At 34.1% G+C, this 18,408-nt stretch overlaps 3 protein-coding genes across 3 annotated transcripts; all 3 read right to left on the reverse strand.

The window, feature by feature from the left end:
* Positions 1 to 503: 503 nt before the first annotated feature.
* Positions 504 to 1,361, reverse strand: LOC145639967 (uncharacterized). Its single transcript, XM_081691282.1, has 2 exons — positions 1,211 to 1,361; positions 504 to 1,093 (listed from the first exon to the last, which is right to left on the reverse strand). Exons 1-2 carry the CDS (start codon positions 1,359 to 1,361, stop codon positions 504 to 506), a joined length of 741 nt encoding a protein of 246 aa, XP_081547408.1.
* Positions 1,362 to 4,014: 2,653 nt separating this feature from the next.
* On the reverse strand, positions 4,015 to 6,031 carry LOC145640880 (naringenin,2-oxoglutarate 3-dioxygenase-like). Its single transcript, XM_081692111.1, has 3 exons — positions 5,584 to 6,031; positions 4,845 to 5,273; positions 4,015 to 4,602 (listed from the first exon to the last, which is right to left on the reverse strand). Exons 1-3 carry the CDS (start codon positions 5,962 to 5,964, stop codon positions 4,315 to 4,317), a joined length of 1,098 nt encoding a protein of 365 aa, XP_081548237.1. The 5' UTR covers positions 5,965 to 6,031; the 3' UTR covers positions 4,015 to 4,314.
* A 3,020-nt stretch (positions 6,032 to 9,051) lies between these two features.
* Positions 9,052 to 18,235, reverse strand: LOC145640881 (naringenin,2-oxoglutarate 3-dioxygenase-like). Its single transcript, XM_081692112.1, has 3 exons — positions 17,819 to 18,235; positions 13,963 to 14,391; positions 9,052 to 9,575 (listed from the first exon to the last, which is right to left on the reverse strand). Exons 1-3 carry the CDS (start codon positions 18,185 to 18,187, stop codon positions 9,255 to 9,257), a joined length of 1,119 nt encoding a protein of 372 aa, XP_081548238.1. The 5' UTR covers positions 18,188 to 18,235; the 3' UTR covers positions 9,052 to 9,254.
* Between the last annotated feature and the right edge of the window lie 173 nt (positions 18,236 to 18,408).

The following is an 18,408-nucleotide window of genomic DNA, read 5'->3' on the forward strand; positions in this document are numbered from 1 at the left end:
TGCCCTGTTGTGGCGTCTACCATGGCATCAATATGAGGTAAAGGGAACGGATCTTTTGGGCACGCCTTGTTGATATCTGTGAAGTCTATACAGATGCGCCATTTCCCGTTCTTCGTTCTGACTACTACTACATTAGCAAGCCCTTCTGGGTACTTCACCTCTCTGATTTTTCCAGTCTTCAATAGGTTCTGGATTTCCTCATTAATGATCTTGTTCCTTTATAGCGCAAATTTCCTTCTCTTCTGTTTTACTGGTGTATGCATTGGATCCACGTTCAACTTGTGAGTAATTACGTCTGGAGAGATGCCTTTCATGTCTTCATGGGTCCAAGCGAATACATCTTTCTCTTCGTCTAGAAAGTCGTAAACTTGTTGTCTGAGTTCTGCCTTCAACTCTGATCCTATTCTGACTTTTTGATCTGGATGGGGTTCAACTGGACTTCTGTAGCTTCTTGTTCTTCTGCTATGCTCAACTTTTCTTGGCCCAGCTGACCCATCTGATTGCTATGCTGAACTCTTTTCTGCAGACGTTGCTTTCAGTGCTATCTTGTAACACTCTTTAGCTTCCCTAGGATCTCCTCTGATTTCTTGAATACCCCACCTAGTAGGGAACTTAATGACTTGATGGTACGTAGAAGGGATGGCTTTCATCTCATGTATCCAAGGTCTGCCTAAAATCATATTGTACGAAGACGGAGTATCAATCACTAGGAACTTGTCCTGTAGGTTGATCCCTTTTGCGTATGTTGCCAATGTAATCTCTCCACTTGTCTTTTTGGTTTCCCCACTGAATCCCACAAACATTGTTGACTTGTTGACGATGTTCTTCTCATCTATGTTCATGTGTTTCAGGGTGTCGAGCATGATGATATTTGCAGAGCTTCCATTGTCAACTAGGATTCGTTTGATCATGCAGTTTCCCACTGGGAGTGAAATCACTAGACCGTCATGATGGCCTTCTATTGTATCGCTTTCTTCAAACATGATGGGGATGTCTATCTTGGATTTCTCCCTCTTGTCTGGTTGATCCTTGTTACTTTCCTTTGCATGTCGCTTTGCTGCTGAATATGTTAAACCGCATACTTCTGACCCTCCTGATATGAAACAGATGGTTTTGACAATTGGAGGCGGAGGAGGAGGACCTCCTTGCTTAGACTCTCTCTCCTTCCCTGAAGCTTTAGATCTATTTGACAGGAGCTCTTTGAGGTAGCCTTTCTTCAGCAAGTATGCGACTTCCTTTCTGAGCGCGACACATTCATCAGTAGTGTGACCGATATCTGAATGGAAATCACACCATCTGGATGGATCTTTCTTCTCTCCAGGCCTGTCACTCTTCCTAGGCCACTGCACAGTATCCCCCATCTTATTTAGGGTCCTAATTACTCCTGCAGGGTTAACGTTAAAGCAATACTCATGTAACTTAGGTGGGAGTTCAGGATCCTCCCTCCAGTCAGAAAATTCTTCTTCGACAGCATTGACTGTTCCCTCGTCAAAGCGAGAACGCTAATACGGCTTGAATCGATGGTCCCTTCTGGGAAAATTGTTGTTCCTTCTTGACTGGCGATCTGGATCGGGAGTCTTTCTTGCATATGCATCTTCCTCAAATCTGACTTGAGCCATAGCTTTGGCTTGCACATCTTCAAAGGTTGTACAGGGATATTTAGTCAATTCCTTGTAGAGCTCACTATGGTCTAGCAATCCTCTTCTGAACGCTTCGATTGTTGTGGGAGCATCACACTTATGTATTCCAATCTTCTCCCTGTTGAACCTGTTAAGATAATCTCTCAAGGATTCACCATGTCTCTGCACAACGCGGTACAGATCTGAAGATTGTTTTTCGATTTTCCTGCTACTGGCAAATTGGACCTTGAATAGGTTCACCATTCTTGCAAAAGATCGAATAGTCCCATTATCTAAATTAATGAACCAGGTTAGAGCTGGACCTGAAAATGTGGCTCCAAAGCCTTTGTACATGATAGCCTCTCTGATGTCTCTAGGGATTGAGCTTGTCATCATCTTCTGTTTGTAAAGGGATACGTGCTCATCGGGGTCTGTTGTTCCATCGTACATGGTCATATTGGGCGTGCTGAACCTCTTTGGGACTTCTACCATGGCGATCTCTTCTAAGAATGGGGATTCTATATAGCCATCTGCTGCCTCCTCTTCCATGGGTTTCGGCATTCTAGGGATTTTGGCTATTTTGGCCTCGATTGTCTTGAGGTATTCTTTGACTATCTTTTCTACTTTTCCCTCTTCGACTCTTTCCTGACTGTCCTTCTTGGGGGTTCCTGCATCCAAAGAGTCTAGATCCAGGGTATCATCCCTGTTGTTAGATCCTTTTTCCCCGTTAGGGGTGTGAAAAGTTCCTGACATATCAAGCTTCATGGCTATACTTTCAGTGTTCTTTCTGGTGTTAACGGTTTTAGAAGCAACTGATTGTATTTGGCTACGGAGGGCTTCATTTTGTTTGGTGAGACTGGTGAGTTTGGCTTCGGTTTGAACCTTTTGGGCCAACAGTGTTTCAATCTGGCTTTTCTGCTGGTCTAAAGTTTGGCGGAATGCGTTCATTCCTTCATTAATTTCGGCAATGGTAAAAGGTACTGGTTGCCCAGTCATGGTGTTTGTCTTGGTTTTTGGCGAATTGGTAGGTTAATTGATTATCAGCCCCACGGTGGGCGCCAAATTGTTTAGGCAAATCTCAATAAGGACATACGAGAATCTGCTAAGTTTGAGGGGTAATAACAATCATACTACCAAAAGCATATAAATTAACTAAGAACGATTAATAAAGCATAAATAAGCAACAAGTAAGCAATAAATATTCAATGATATAAAGAAGGTGAGTTCAGAGACACAATACTGAGTAAGGACAAGCCTCCTTCTTCAGTAGGGATGCAGCTCCGTAGATAAAAGTAGAATAATTTGATTATATTTAAGTGTATGCGTGTGTACCTTCATGCTAAAAATGTCTAATTATGCTTATTTATACCTAGGGATCTCTAGGGTTTACAAATATCTTCAGAATATATTTGAAATGGGAAAGATCTTCTTGATTTATCTTCTTCCCTGTTCTGTAAGTGTATCTTTGGCAAGTATCTTCTTGATTGATATATATGATGCTGCTTTCCTTGTTTATTCCAATCAAGCCGTTTTGCATATTCTTGCTGACTTATTGTCCTTGGGTTGATGCCCTAGATGTAATGGGTCGTGTGATAATACGGGCCCAACAGACAGCAATTTATGCGGTTTCTGTTTTTATCATAACTTTTGATGCAGAAATCGAAATAAGACTAATAATATGTCGTTAGAAAGTTCTTGAAGTCTACTTTCCAACCCAATTGGAATCTGACTAAAATCTTTTTTGTATGTGGATTTGATTTTGCAGAAATTATTTAGCAAAAATCAGGTCAATTATCTTGTATATATTATAAACAATTCTACATAATATAAACAATTATTGACCAAATCAAATTCATTGACTACATAGTATAAACAAAATCAAATTTGGTTTTCTACGTTTATTTGATTTGCAACAATTACCATTAATTATCGACCAAATCAAATTCATTGACTACGTACAGAGTAGTATAATCGGAGTACTGTTTTGTATTTTGTTTATTTATTGACTAACTGAATGTCAATGAATAAACAAAAATTTGAGACAACCATACAGCACAAATCAAATGAGTTTGAGGTAATCCGAGCCAGCAATTTGGACTTTAAGCTAGTCATAAATACGGAATAGTTTGTAGGTGACGTGAATAGATCAAAATTCTTCGATCATTATGGTATGGAGTAAATAGTTTTACAGTACAACATACCTTTTTTTTGCGAAAAATAAGATAAGAATAGGAATAAGAACAACATTGAAGACCGTACTCCCGTGTATATAAAAGGATTATTATTGAAAATTAATAAGGTAATTGGCGATTGGATGAATGTTTTAAGTACAATAGAATGCCAATATAATTTGTAACCATGAATAATGAGTGGACCATATATACTTAAGGTGTGATAAGTTCAAGAGTGCATGAACAAAGATACAAGTACTACCACATTACACAAAATATAATCAATATCTCATATTTATAAAAATTACAACAATATGCACTTTTTATAAGAAATATTAAATGATTCAATGTTTTTTTTTTTTTAAAAAAAAAAAAAAAAAAAAAAAAAAAGAAGAACATGGATCTCCAATTTTATTTTATTTTCAAACTTGGTGGTAATTTCCCTTAATAATTGTCAATTTCTTGGACATATTGTCACAATTATTCACGTTGCACAATAATGTATTGATGCTGGCTAAATCGATTCAATTAAGCTGGCTAAGCTTGAGATCAAGCTCTTCTTGTGACCAATTTTCTTCCTTAGCCAATTTCTTTAGTCGCACGATTTCGAGATACCTATTCTTGTGCCTGTTATTCATCTCAGCATACGTGATAGGCTCTTCCAACACTGCCTTCTCTCCCTCTTTTACGTTGAGCGGATAAACCTTTGCATCTTGTGCTGGATTCATGAATACTGCTATCGATGTTCGTGTCTCGTCCGAGTTCACGATTGCTTGATGATCGGCACTCTTGAATCTTCCATTGCTCATGAACTGCTCATAACATTATGTTCTAAGCATTAATAAAATATGCTAGTATTCTTAACAAAACAAAGATTTAATACATGTTAATCTTATAAAAATTGTCAATTTAGAGGGTAGCGTTGTCTTTTACGTCATTTTAGTAACGGTTATAATTGTCAATGCTATATACTGGCATGTCCTTGCCATGTACTATACTGTACTAAATCAAAATTTAATCGTCTCAAAAAGTAAATGTTAGAGATTTGACTTACATAGGCATGATCACCAAGGTTAAGGACCAAAGCATTTTTGATAGGTCGAACGGTGACCCAAGTTTTGCCACCATCCTTTGTAGCTTGTAACCCACCAACATGGTCTTGGAGGAGCAAGGTAATGGAGCTTGGATCGGTGTGTCGCTTAAGACCGACAGCTAGCTCGGGTTGTGGGCACTTAGGGTAATGGTTAACCACCAAATGCTGGCTAATACCACCCATTGACTTTGCATAGGCATCCTTTTCTAACCCCAAACCTTCGGACAAAAGCTCGAACATCTTGCAGGACAAGTTCATCATATTTTCGCCGTAGGCTTCAACCATGGCCTTCCATTGCTCAGGTTTGCTAGGCCATCTTGAATAGTCTCGCCCTTCTACCGGATATGTGAAGAAGAGCACTAGCTCACGCCAATTTGCCACTGCCTCCCCCTGTTACAACACGTTTCACTAGACATTTTAATTTACCGAGTTATAAGATATTTCATGAGACATTTTTACTCAGTTAATTTCAAAACGTGTCATTGAATAAATATGTTAATACTTACCTTGACAATAACTAACCATCATATACAAGTATTATTTACAGTTTTCTAGGCCACTTGAATAAGTAGACTTGAATATAATAATACGAATTATTATATATGTCAAGTCTAACAGTGTATATTGTACATGGTTAATTATGTAGTGTAACTTTGACAATGGCTATATATTATGTGCATGAAAATACAAGTAAATTTACCTTGAGATGACTAGAGATAAGGAAACCACCCTTATGCTTTCCAGGAGACATCTCATACTTGAGCTTCTCTTCATCAGGAAGAGCAAAAAACTCCTTAGTATACTTTGTCATTTCATTGATGAGCTCAACATCAACACCATGATCCACCAATTGAAAGATACCCCATTCCTCGCACGCCTCGACTACTTTCTTCAGGATTGCCTCTCTTCTACCTCCGGGATGCACCTCGTCGATTCCGGCTAGCGAGATCACCGGAATGTCATCACTAAACTCATTATGAGCAACCTTAGCCTTATCCCTCTCATCTATAATGTAACCATCTTTTAATGTGGTTTCTTTGGCTAATGTTGAAGGTGTTACAAATGCTGATGTGGGGGCCATTTTTATTAATTTTCTCTCTTTTTCTTGTTTATTAAATTTTATAACTCTCTTTTTCTTTGTTTTAATAAGTAATGATGAATTGATGATTACCAATTTTGGATGATCAGCTATATATATAGTACGGAGTAACGGCTATGACAAGGTATGGTATTGATTTTATGTACCACCAAAATATTCAGTCAATTTAAGGCAGCGATTCAGCCCTTAAAATAATTCGGAGTAACGGAGTACTCTTAAGTAATTGAACGTTATTAATTAAGTCAAAGTCAGCGATTATCAGTTATGTTTATTTAAGCCGTACTTATTGAAATACAATAACACAAATCAACAAATGTATATCATTAAAAAAAAAGTACCGCACCAAACAATTCATGCATTGAGTATATATATGATTAGCGATATTTGATAAGGATATGTATTATTTAATAGAAGATATGTACAACTTGTTGGAGGATATGTGTTATTTAATAGAGAATACGTGCAGTTTTGTTATAGGATACGTAGTATTATATGTATAATTTATATTTGGTAGAGGATACTACAATTTGTTAGAGGATATCATCACATATCTAATAGAGGACATCGTCCGGCCTATAGATGAAATAAGAGATACAATTATAAATGATAGCATATATTCAATAGAGGATATCATCCAGCCAATTAAGAATATCATAGACACAATTATAAATGCTATCATATACCCAACAGAGAATATCATCTAGTCATGATGTCATATAGGCATATAGCTAATAGACGATATCATCCTGCCAATAAAGGATATCATAGACACAACACACAATTATAAATGATATCATATAGCCGATAGAGGATATCATCCAGCCAATAAAAAGGTATCAAAAATCTGTTGGACTAACGAAACATTTGATCAATCCGGACTGACGCACTAGTTTGTGTAAAAAAAGAAAAAAATAAATAAATAAATGTGCTCTTTTAATTAGTTATCTAGTGTGTGATTTGGGAGATGCACTTATTTTTTACATTGAGTTTTGTCATATTGTATTATTTGAGTTCCAAAATATTATTTGTAGTATGTAATATAATAAAATTAAAACAAAATAGAAATGTATTAGTTGTTTTCTTTTGTCAATAACTTATAAATTAGATTATTCATTCATATTTTTAATAATAATTATACTCTTATAATATAGTAGTCATTGAGCCAAATAAGATCTCACTAGAGTACTTGATTATATATTAGAAATAATTTTGTCCTTTAAATTGTGAATAATGTCAAGATTTAAAATATATAATACAAAGAATAGTATATTTTTAATTCAATTTATTTTTTTGTTTTGGTTTGTTTGTTTTGTTTTGTTCTCTCCATCTGTGAGACTCCGTCCCAATTTTCTGGATTTTTTTCAATTTTTTGGGATTATTATTCTCAACCATGGATGGAAATTTTATTTTTAGGGTTCTTATAATAATTGGGAAGGTGATTTGGATTCCTATGGGTCTGGGATTTGTCATCAACCAGTCGATCAAAACATTAGCGCATATTGCGGAGGTCTCAACTTGAAAAGATGCAAAGACATCGAAAATTATTGCTCGCGTCAAGCTTGAAACGGTGGAGTATGAGCTATGCCAAATATGCAAATTAGTCATGATTTTGATTGTAAAAGTTATGATATTTTCTCTGAATATGTGGTTTGCATATTTTTATTATTGTAGATGTCGTATGGCTATTATTTAATGATTTATTCTTCCCGTTCAAAAAAAAAAAACAAAAAAAAAGGTATGAATTTTAACTTATTGTACTATTTTCTCTCTACTATCATTCCTCTCCCTATTACTTCCATTTTTTCCTCTACTATAAGATTTCTTATTATTGTACACATATTTGTTTTTCATTGAAAATAAATTTTCATAAAAAAAAGTTTTTCTTCAAAACAAACGAGCCTAAAAAAATAAAAAATAAAAAAAATTCATATTCTTCTCCTCAAATATAATAAGTTTTTGTCAAATAATGCTGGCTGGATTTGTAGGCAGTAATAATTCACAAGGGAGTATTGATCATTTATTCTTCATTTACGTTTCAAGGTCTGTCATCAACATTCAAAATTGAACGCCATCCATTTCAATTAATTTATTGTTTAGAGATTGCTCCCAGTTGGATGAGTATCTTGAGGTGTATTATTGTCGTACCAATATCGTTGACCACCCATACATAATACAAAGTAACAATAATAATAGTGGCATTCTTCCATTAAATGGTCTAAAAGGACATAAGGTACTCAAAGTAGTATAATTGGAACACTTTGACTTTTGCAGTCTCTACTATTCTATCAAATTTGTATATGAATAATTAACGGTCCAAAAAAAACATAGGAACTATTATTTGTAAAATTGTAATGGTCTAATCGTTTTTTTTTTTTTTTGACAAGACTAATCGTTATCTTTCTAGCTACACCTTAACTTTTTCTATATATGGTAATGGTTCTATGTTAAAGTTTCTCTCTCGGTTCCAGGAGATCCTGGGAAATTCTCACCCCATCCTTGTGGCTCTCTAAACACCAAAAAAAAAAGCGCCATTTTTGTTTTTTTATTTTTAGTCAACAATCCTCTCTAACAACCACGTACTTTCCGTATCATCCCTAGTCCCTACCATCAAATATAGACTTTCAACTACCAATACCACAAAACAAAACATAAGAGAATATGAATAATTAATTACAAACCTGTATTTTCTCCACCAAAAAAAAAAATAAATAAAAATAAATAAAATAAAATAAAATAAAATAAAAACACGTAATTTCGAAATTATTATTAGTTACCGTTTCACATTAAACATAAATTAAACTCACATTTACAGAATTTGATAAGAATATACATTACCAATTTACCATGCATACAATGTACAGAGCACACAAAGCAAGCTTATATTTCAAAAGTCATACGAAGTATTAGAGAGAGCATTTTGTTCAAAAATTGATAAAGTACGGAGTGTAATTGGTGACATTTAAAATACGTATTCAAGGGAGCGTGTCAACTATTTGAGAACAAAGAGAATAATTTATATTTGTTAATTTATAGTATATTCTATTTTATAAGATATTACAAATTTGAAACTTGAAATGAAACTTATTTTATAAATAACATCATACTATATCATGTAATCATGTTACAAATAGGTAGGAGTACAAAACATCATCTTTATTGTATGAAAAAACTCACTATAATTTAGCAAAACTTAATTTATTAATTTGTATTTTGTACTACGTAACTATACATGCAAGTAACTCTTGCAAGTAACTTAATTCTCTTGAAAGAAACTATGCAAGTAACTCTTGCATGGATTTAACATTTTTCCCTGGATTTTGAAGCATCTTCTCTAATTCCTCTTTCGGAAGTATTTTTTCCTTAGCTAATTTCTTGGCCTTGCCTCGCTCGAGGTGTTTAACAAAATGTCTCTTGTACATCTCAGCAAATGTAATGGCCTCTTCTAAAATTGGTTCATCTCCTTCCTCGATCTTCAAAGGATACACAATTGCTTCTTGATCTGGATTGATGAATGTCGCGATCGACAATCGATTATGGTCATAATTCACAACTGCTTGATGATCTGCCTTCTTGAATCTTCCGTTGCTAAGATACTTCAAAACAAAAAAAGAAGCACCAAAAAAAATATTTAAACGGTAAAATCGTACTAGCAATTGGCCCCGTTTTATTTCAAGACTTTTCACTAAATATTTAATACGAGTAATTTTTATCTGTTAAGATTTCATCAAAGTCAATGAAATTTAATTCTTCTCAAAACATTACTACACAAAATCCAACATCAATCTCTATGTTGATATTAAGGCAAAAACCTATGAAGTCTTATCTTAAGACAAATGGGAGCCACTTTATGATGATGTCACGACAAATTTAAGACTAAATTATATTTTTAATTACGCGATAAATTTGTGGTCAAAATTGTCAAAAAGAAAATATATACGAAGTATTAAAAATTCTTTGTATCTAGCAAAATTTTAGATGCTGGATTTTATTTATGATATTTTGCGCATTCAATAAATAAGTTTGTGTTGTTATACGTATTAATCAAAGTTCATACTCGATATACTGTACCTTGTTTAAAGTCATGCTATTAAGGCCAAATTTTGCATATAAACAAAAAAAGAGGTAGTATGTACAAAGTATATCTAGAGCTGTCAATTCGGGTAAACAGGTCGGGTTTGAGTTGGGTTAGTGTGAGTCGGGTCATCTCGGGTCGGGTCAATGCGGGTTAATGTCATAACATATACGGGTCAGGTTCGGATTGGGTCATGCTTGAGTCGAGTCACGTCGGGTCATACATCTTATCGGGTTTGGGTCAGGTTTAGGTCGGGTTACATTCGGGTCGGGTGAAAAATAGGTCGGTTTAAATTCGGGTTTAAACGAGTTAGGGTCGTTATCGGGTTCGAGTCAAGTTCGGTTCAAGTCAATTATTTACGGGTTATAATCAGGTCGGGTCATTCTCGGGTTCAAGTCGGATTTAGTTCAAGTCAATAATTTGCGGGTTATAATCAAGTCGGGTCATTTCCAAGTCGGGTCATTCTCGTGTTCGTGTCGGATTCAGTTTAAGTCAATAATTTGTGGAAAACATGTTTCGTCCCTGAAATTCGTCCTTAAAAACATGTTGTGAAACTAACCTCTTAAAAGTTAAAGTGAAATATTGAAGGAATAGAGTTAGGATTCAATTTACGTTCCAATTCCGATAACGACCTATACATATTGATTCAATAACAAGTCGGGTTGAATTTGGGTCAGGTCAGTAACAAGTCGGATTGATTCAGGTCGGGTTTGTAACAGGGTGGGTTGAAATTCGAGTCGGATTTGTAGCAGGTCGAGTTAAATTCGGGTCGGGTTAGGAACAGGTTGGGTTAAATTCGGGTCGGGTTAGGAACAGGTTGGGTTGAATTCGGGTCAGGTTAGGAACAGGTTGGTTTGAATTCGGGTTTTGACGGGTTAAAACGGGTTTTGGTCAATTTCGGTTCAGGTCGAGTTCGGTTCAGGTCGAGTTCGATTCAGGTCAATAATTTAGTGTTACATTCGGGTCGAGTCGTCTCTAGGTCGGTTAATGTTCGTGTTCGGGTCTCAAATACTTGGGTCAACTCGGGTCTAGTGTTGGTTTCAGGTCGGGTTCGGATCACCATTTTTTTCGGGTTCAGACGGTTTGGTTAATAGGTCGGGTTAGGGTTGGTATTTCGAGTCGGGTCAGCTTTTGACAACTCTAAGTAAGTCTAATATGTTGTGTGATTTATAAAGAGTGAATAGAAAATTATTTCAAGAAAGAAATTGATTAAAACTTGCTTCTATTTGCCTAAAAAAAAAATTCAAACTTGGATGTATCAAAGTTATAGTTTGTATTTTGTGTCACAAAAAGTTGTAGTCTGTATTTTTTTTTTTTTTATTATTTTTTTTTTTCCAATGGTCGTCTTTCAAGTAATTTATTGTTTATTCCGTGCGTGTGTGTTTTGACTTTAAATTCTTTTGCTTTGTCTAATACGAAATACTAACAGGGAGTTTGTGAAGATATTGTGCAATTATGGCGTATTCATTTCATTTATTCAATGAATCTTGAAATTGTTACTAGTCTCAATGAATCTCAAAAAAGCTCTCCTAACTTCAATTAACATTCTTCTCTTTGAAATTTGGTAGAATTTGGTGAAGGAAATGTGCATTGAAGTTTAGAGAGCGTTTTTAAAGAGAAAAATCGGGGGGAAAATCAGTCAAAAGGGTCAAATGAAGTGCTAGGTGGGGCCTACAGACAGAAAATCCACTGGATTTTTGAAATGGGTGGTAATCTGAGCATCTTTTTAATTTAAGGGGCGGTAATTTAAAATAAAAAATTAAACGGGTGGTTAATTCGAAAATGGTTACATTTTTGGGTGGTAATTTAAAAATTAACCTTAATAATGTTGAAACGCTTGATCAGTGAGCTATTACGCACTCTTTCAAGGGTGGCTGCTTCTAGGCAAACCTCCTGGCTGTCTCTGCACCCCACTTGTGTGTCCTAAATTGAAGAAAGAGGAAATATTTTTTGACTTTATAAGGTAAAGAAATTACTCCTACTATCACCAATTAGTTTTAGTATGAACGAAGTCATGAACCTCTTTTGACATTATATGTGGACCAAAACTCTCCTCCTTCATGTTTGGGTTGTCTAGACCCTTTTCATATTATCTTAAAAGTTAACAAATAATGTATCTATTTATTAGAGATTATATATAAGAATTTGATAGTTGAAAACTATACATTGAAATTATTCTAATACCTACAGACTTGCTCCATTTTTCCATACGCAGAGTTTTAGGAAAAATTGGATAAAGTAATAAAATGTGGAGGTAGTGAGATAGATGGAAGAATAAAAAAATTGTAAAAAACAAAAGTAGTGGAGAGAATTGAAGGAGAGAGAATATGAATTTAATAAAATATGATTTATGTTGGGTCACTAAGTGAAAGAAATGAATTAAAAACGGCCGAAATAAGGAAATGCAGCAAGTATTTAAAAACGGCCGAAAAAAAAATTAAAAAAAAAAAATAAGTGGAGCAAGTATTTAAAAATGGAGGGAGTAATGAGAAGGTTTTGTGTGAGTAGGGCTGAAAATCCCCGACCCAACTCGAACCCGACACGACCCGAACCCGAACAACCTGAACTCGACCAGATTTGACCAAAATTTCATATATCGTTATAAATTTATGTTTTAAACTACTTTTTATAGTTTCTAAGCACAACCTGAAAATCGACCCAAAATCTGGCCCGAACCCGACCCGTTGACCCGAATTGTCACCCCTATGTGTGAGTCTGTTTCACGTGAGTCCAATTTATAACGCACCTCCCTTATCAAAAACCGTGTTCCCCTGCGGCCACGCACAACCCAGAATCAGCCACCCCCTCCTCCATGGCTCCATGCCGGTGATGATGCCGCCATTTCCGACCTACCCTCCCTCTTCCCCCTAAACCGCCACCTCAATATTTCTCCGGCCGGTGGAGCTAAAATATATGAAAGCGACGGCGACGACTACTTCCCTACATGTGCATAACCTTGACGGCCTGTATACCTAGTTGTGATCAATGTTTGCAGGGTCTGTGATGACCTATTCTAAGAAACATAACTGACGAGCTGAGTTATTCACTGCTCTCAGGCTCTTAAGATATAGTCCGAATCAACTTACAATGGCAGCGATTGGTCATTCTCAATATCAACTCTTTCAATATTGTTTATTATCTAATATATATAACCTAATTTCTGATAAATTTAATATAATTTCTGATATTTATTACTCCGACTATTATAATCTAATTTCTGATAACTAAGAGCTTGTTCACATTTACTTAATTTCTGTTCGGTTCAGTTCAGTTCATATTCATTCAGTTCAATTCAGCTCTAATCAGTTCAGTTCAGTTCAACTTCAATCAATTCAGTTCAATTCAGTAAATATGAACAGACCCTAAGACTTAATATATGATAATTATAATCTAATACTCCGTACCTAATAAGAATAATCTAATATCTGACCATTATTATCTAATTTCTGACACTTATTATAACCTAATATCTTATATATATAATCTAATATTTGACTATTATTATCTAATTTTTGACAATTTTTTTTTGTTTGTATATCCGGACTCACATGAGTCCGTTCTACACTACACAATATTTTACCCTACATAAAGATAATTAAATATTTTCGTCATAAAGATAATACAATTATAAAAGATTTGGAATGATTATTATAATTGTATCAAATATTTACAACAACAAAAAAAAAATAAAAATAAAAATAAAAATATAATAAAATAGAAAAAATGGTTAAAAAGGGAAGTGGGGTTTTGGATGGAAAAAAAAAAAAGCATCAAGATGTGACACATGTCACTTCCGGTGTGTGTATTAGTATTGATTGATTAATTGATGACTTTAGATTTAAAATATTTAGAACACACCTTATTTGCATTTGATTAAGCAAAAATAGTTTAAGAATCATCAAACTTACATGTGCATGGTCACCAAGGTTGACAACAAAAGCACCCTCAATGGGCTGGACTGTGATCCAATTCTGACCACCATCATTAGTAGCTTGAAGCCCACCAACATGGTCTTGCAGCAACAAAGTAATTGTACCTGGATCAGTATGTCTTTTAAGCCCAATTGCAAGACTGGGCTCAGGGCATTTTGGGTAGAAGTTCACTGCCATCCTCTGGGCCATCCCTTTACAGGCCTTTGTCATGGCCTGCCTTTCAAGACCCATTGCCTCGGACAAAACCTCTAAAAGTTGGATTGCAAGGCCCATCATCTTCTCTGTATAGAGTTCCGTTACGGCCCGCCATTCTTTGGGCTTATCGGGCCACCTTGAGTAGTCCCTCTCTTTTATTGGGTATGGAACGAAAGCTACCATTTCCCGCCAATTTGCTACTATTTCATTCTAGTAAAAGTATAAAATCATAAAAGTTAATATATTGAATAAAGTGATCCCCCAACAATAATTGAGAAGGGGACTGAATTTAACCACCTAAAACTAATCCCCAAATCAGAATTAGTCTAAAGGGTGAAGCAGGTAAAACACCAAGTATATATATATATATATATATATATATATATATATATATATATATATATATATATATTCAAATTCATCAAAGGTTTATTTTATTAACTTGATTTTTATTTTTCTGTAATTACTAGAATTTAATGGACATTATTAAAACTTATTTTAAGAAATGGGTATGTAATATGCTAATTTTAAAAAGGTAATTAAATACGAAATACTATATAATGCGTCGTATGAAGTATATTCTTTATATAAGATTTACGAAATCTTCAATAATATTTGCTAAAATTTTACAGATTACTTTATACATCCAAATAAAAGAACTATTCGTTATTATTTATTAAAATAGATTAATTGAAAACAAATTTGTTAAAAAAATATATAAAATATGATACATACATATTAAAGTAATTAATGCAATAAGGGCACGATTGCATGTGATATGTTCATTTCAGGTAAAATGATAAATTAAAATTCCTATACATGATAGATTAAATACCTTAATTTTGCTGAACTAAAATTATTTTTACTGAACTGAACTTATTTTTACTGAACTGAAATTATTTTTACTGAACTTAAATTATTTTTACTAAACTGAAATTATTTTTACTGATTTTCTATTATAATTCTTCTTTAAGAAAACTGAATTTTACTGAACTGAACTTATTTTTACCGAACTGAAATTATTTTTACTTAATATTATTTTTTTAAGGTGAAGAGAACAGGGCCTAAGTCATGTATTAATACATAACAACAATTACTATCAAATGAAATACTCCCTTGTACATTTAGTTTTACTGGGGCGCCTTAGCGTGTGATGCGCGCTATAACTAGCTATGTTCAAGTAGATATTTCGATTTGACCATATGTCACAAATTTAGGTGTTGACAACATTGATGATGATAAATATGTAAACAAATGTTTATAGGGGTATAAATGTATATACACTATTCTGCTATTCATAAGAGTTTAAAAACAAGACAATTAACATTAATATGGGCAAATAAGTATATAAACATTTTAATGGATATAACTGCCTAAACATTATTTAGAAGGTTATATCATACTTCGTATATTATATAAAAGGTAGGGATAAATATAAAATAAATACTGCATAATATACAACCTTCTTCATATTTGAGTATTTGAATTAAGTAATTTTTCTAGTCAAAGTACCTTTTTGTTAATGATAAACTACGAGGAGGACTCCCAACTCTATCACAGTAATGGGGGACTGTAAGAAATCGAATCCCATCACATGTGGGTGTTGGAGGGGAGAGACCATCCCTCCATCTTCTCACTCTAACTTGAAAGTACTTATTCAAACATGAAAATCGCATGATATTTATTTTGGGTGTTGTTTGTAACATACTTGACCTCCCATTTATAAGAAACTATTATATATCTGGGTGAAATAAGTCAAAATAATCTAACCCCTCTTGAAAATTCTATAGTAGTCAATTTTTTTTTTTTTTTTTTTTGAGAACACTATAGTAGTCATATTTAAAATGACTACCTGTATACTTAATTTTCATTGACCAATTTTTGATTTTGATTTTTTTTTTTTTTTGGTCAAACTTATTCTTTTTTAATGAAAATTAAATTTTTATATTTTCATAACTGATTTCCAAATAATGAATATTTTTTAAAAGATCATTTTCAATAAGTTTGACGAACAAAAAAATAAGTCAAATCGGCAAATAGAAATTAGGTGTAGTTAGACCTGGCAAACAGGTCATTCAGGTCGGGTTCGGGTCGGGTCAATTCAGGTCAGGTCAACATATGTTAGGGTCGGGTTCGGGTCGAGTCGGGTGGATTCGGGTTTCGGGTCAAAATCGGGTCAGCACTTTTGGTTAAGTACGGGTCATGTCAATTCGGGTCGAGTCTGTTCGGGTTGGGTCAATTTTTAAGATCAATTTTCGGGTCAATTTCGGGTCGGGTCAAATTCAGATCGAGTCAATTCGGGTCGGGTCTATTCGGGTCAAGTTTGTGTCGGGTCACCAAAATAAATTCACTTAAAAAAATAGTTGGAAAAATAAAGTAAAATCGTTAAAAAAAAATAATCATGAGTACCTATTACGTAGGAAATAAAGAAGCCCTACACTAAGTAATTCACTATTTCACCCTATTCACTTAGGATTCGGGTCAATTCGGGTCGGGTTGATTCGGGTCAATTAATTTGGGTTAAAATCGGGTCAGGTCACTTCGGGTCAATTAATTTGGGTTAAAATCGGGTCGGGTCACTTCGGGTTTCTTGTCATTTCGGGTCAGGTCAAGTTCGGGTTTCGGGTCAGGTCACTTCGGGTCATCGGGTCATGTTCGGGTCAACTCTATTTGGGGTCGGGTTAGTTCGGATTTGGGTCATTTTCGGGTCAATGATTTCGGATCAACCTTCGGGTTACGGATCGGATCATTTGGGTCGGGTCAATCAGGTGGGGTCAGGATTGCCAGGTCTAGGTGTAGTCATCCTTTGGCAGTCATAGTCATTTTAAATGTGACTATCTTGAGAACATCCACTCTAATCTAGTCATATTCTTAGTCCTATAAAGCCATGTTATTACGTTAAAATTTCCATACTAATATAAATAAGTTCTATCCAATAATTTCTTCAGAAAAATAAAAATATAAAAAATTCTATCCAATAAAAATAAATCTCAATCAATGAATGGAATACATTTTAGTCAACAATAATAATATTACTAGTACTATCACTTAATGAATATACACTTTGATCTATAATATGTATATACTAATTTGAAGAAAATCAATAGCCCCTAAAGTTTGGATTATTCCATAATAATCCAAAGTTGATATTATTGAAACAAAATACAACAAAATTAGGATTATTTCTTATAATTTCTCCAAAATAATATTATTGTGTTAAGTTGTGTATTTAATACATCTTTTAATAACTTTATATTTGGGTCAACGCACTGAGACTAACCTACTTTATTTGGACTTTGTGTCAAAAAAATCTTATTTGAACTTTAATATAACTTAACAAAGTTATTCATATAATATAAATTTATCTGAATTTATCTAAATTAACTAAATTAACTCACATGAACGTACAAAAATTAAACTTGTTTTAGTTGTACATTGAAATTAAGTGGCTCTTATCTACTTTTATTAGAACTTATTTTTTCTCAACTTATCTGATCTAAACATATTTTTTTGAAATAAGTGCAAATATGTTTATCAAAACATGCTCAATTTAAAGCTAACTTATGTTCAAATAAGTTCAAGTAAATTTTAATATCCCTAACAGAAAAAAATATCATTCTTTTAAGATAAGAGGTACCTGTATATGACTAGATACAATAAAACCACCTTTTTTGCCTCCACTCATATCAAACCTAAGTTTCTCTTCATCAGGCAAAGTAAAGAATGCCCTAGACAAGCTAGCCATATCATGCACAAGTTTAAGATCAACACCGTGATTCACCACTTGAAACAACCCCCATTCCTCACAAGCTTTAGCAATTTGGTTGCGTATAACCTCCCTTTGTCCTCCCGATGTGTCATCCTCGATTCCATCGAGAGAGATCACCGGGATTATGTTGCTAAATTGGTTATATGCAACCTTAGGACGTTCATCTTCATCCATGATGAAATCATTTTGAAATTTACCATCCTTAACTAGTGATGTTAGCGTAGGAATTGAACTCATGATCTCTCACTCAATCTTACACTACGTACTCTCACAGTTTCACTAAGATACGTGACTTAGGTAATTGAGTATGGACAATAGTAACAATATAATTGAGCTCTTAAATAGATGAGGAAGTCCTGTTATTAGCCCAAGATGATTGAAAATTTGATGTATTACGGAGTATTAATTATTTATGTGGAAAATATTTCGTACTTTACTTTTTAGAAGCTGACTAATTC

Source organism: Chenopodium album, chromosome 7, assembly GCF_948465745.1.
Source record: "Chenopodium album chromosome 7, dcCheAlbu1.1, whole genome shotgun sequence".
NCBI lineage: Eukaryota > Viridiplantae > Streptophyta > Magnoliopsida > Caryophyllales > Amaranthaceae > Chenopodium > Chenopodium album.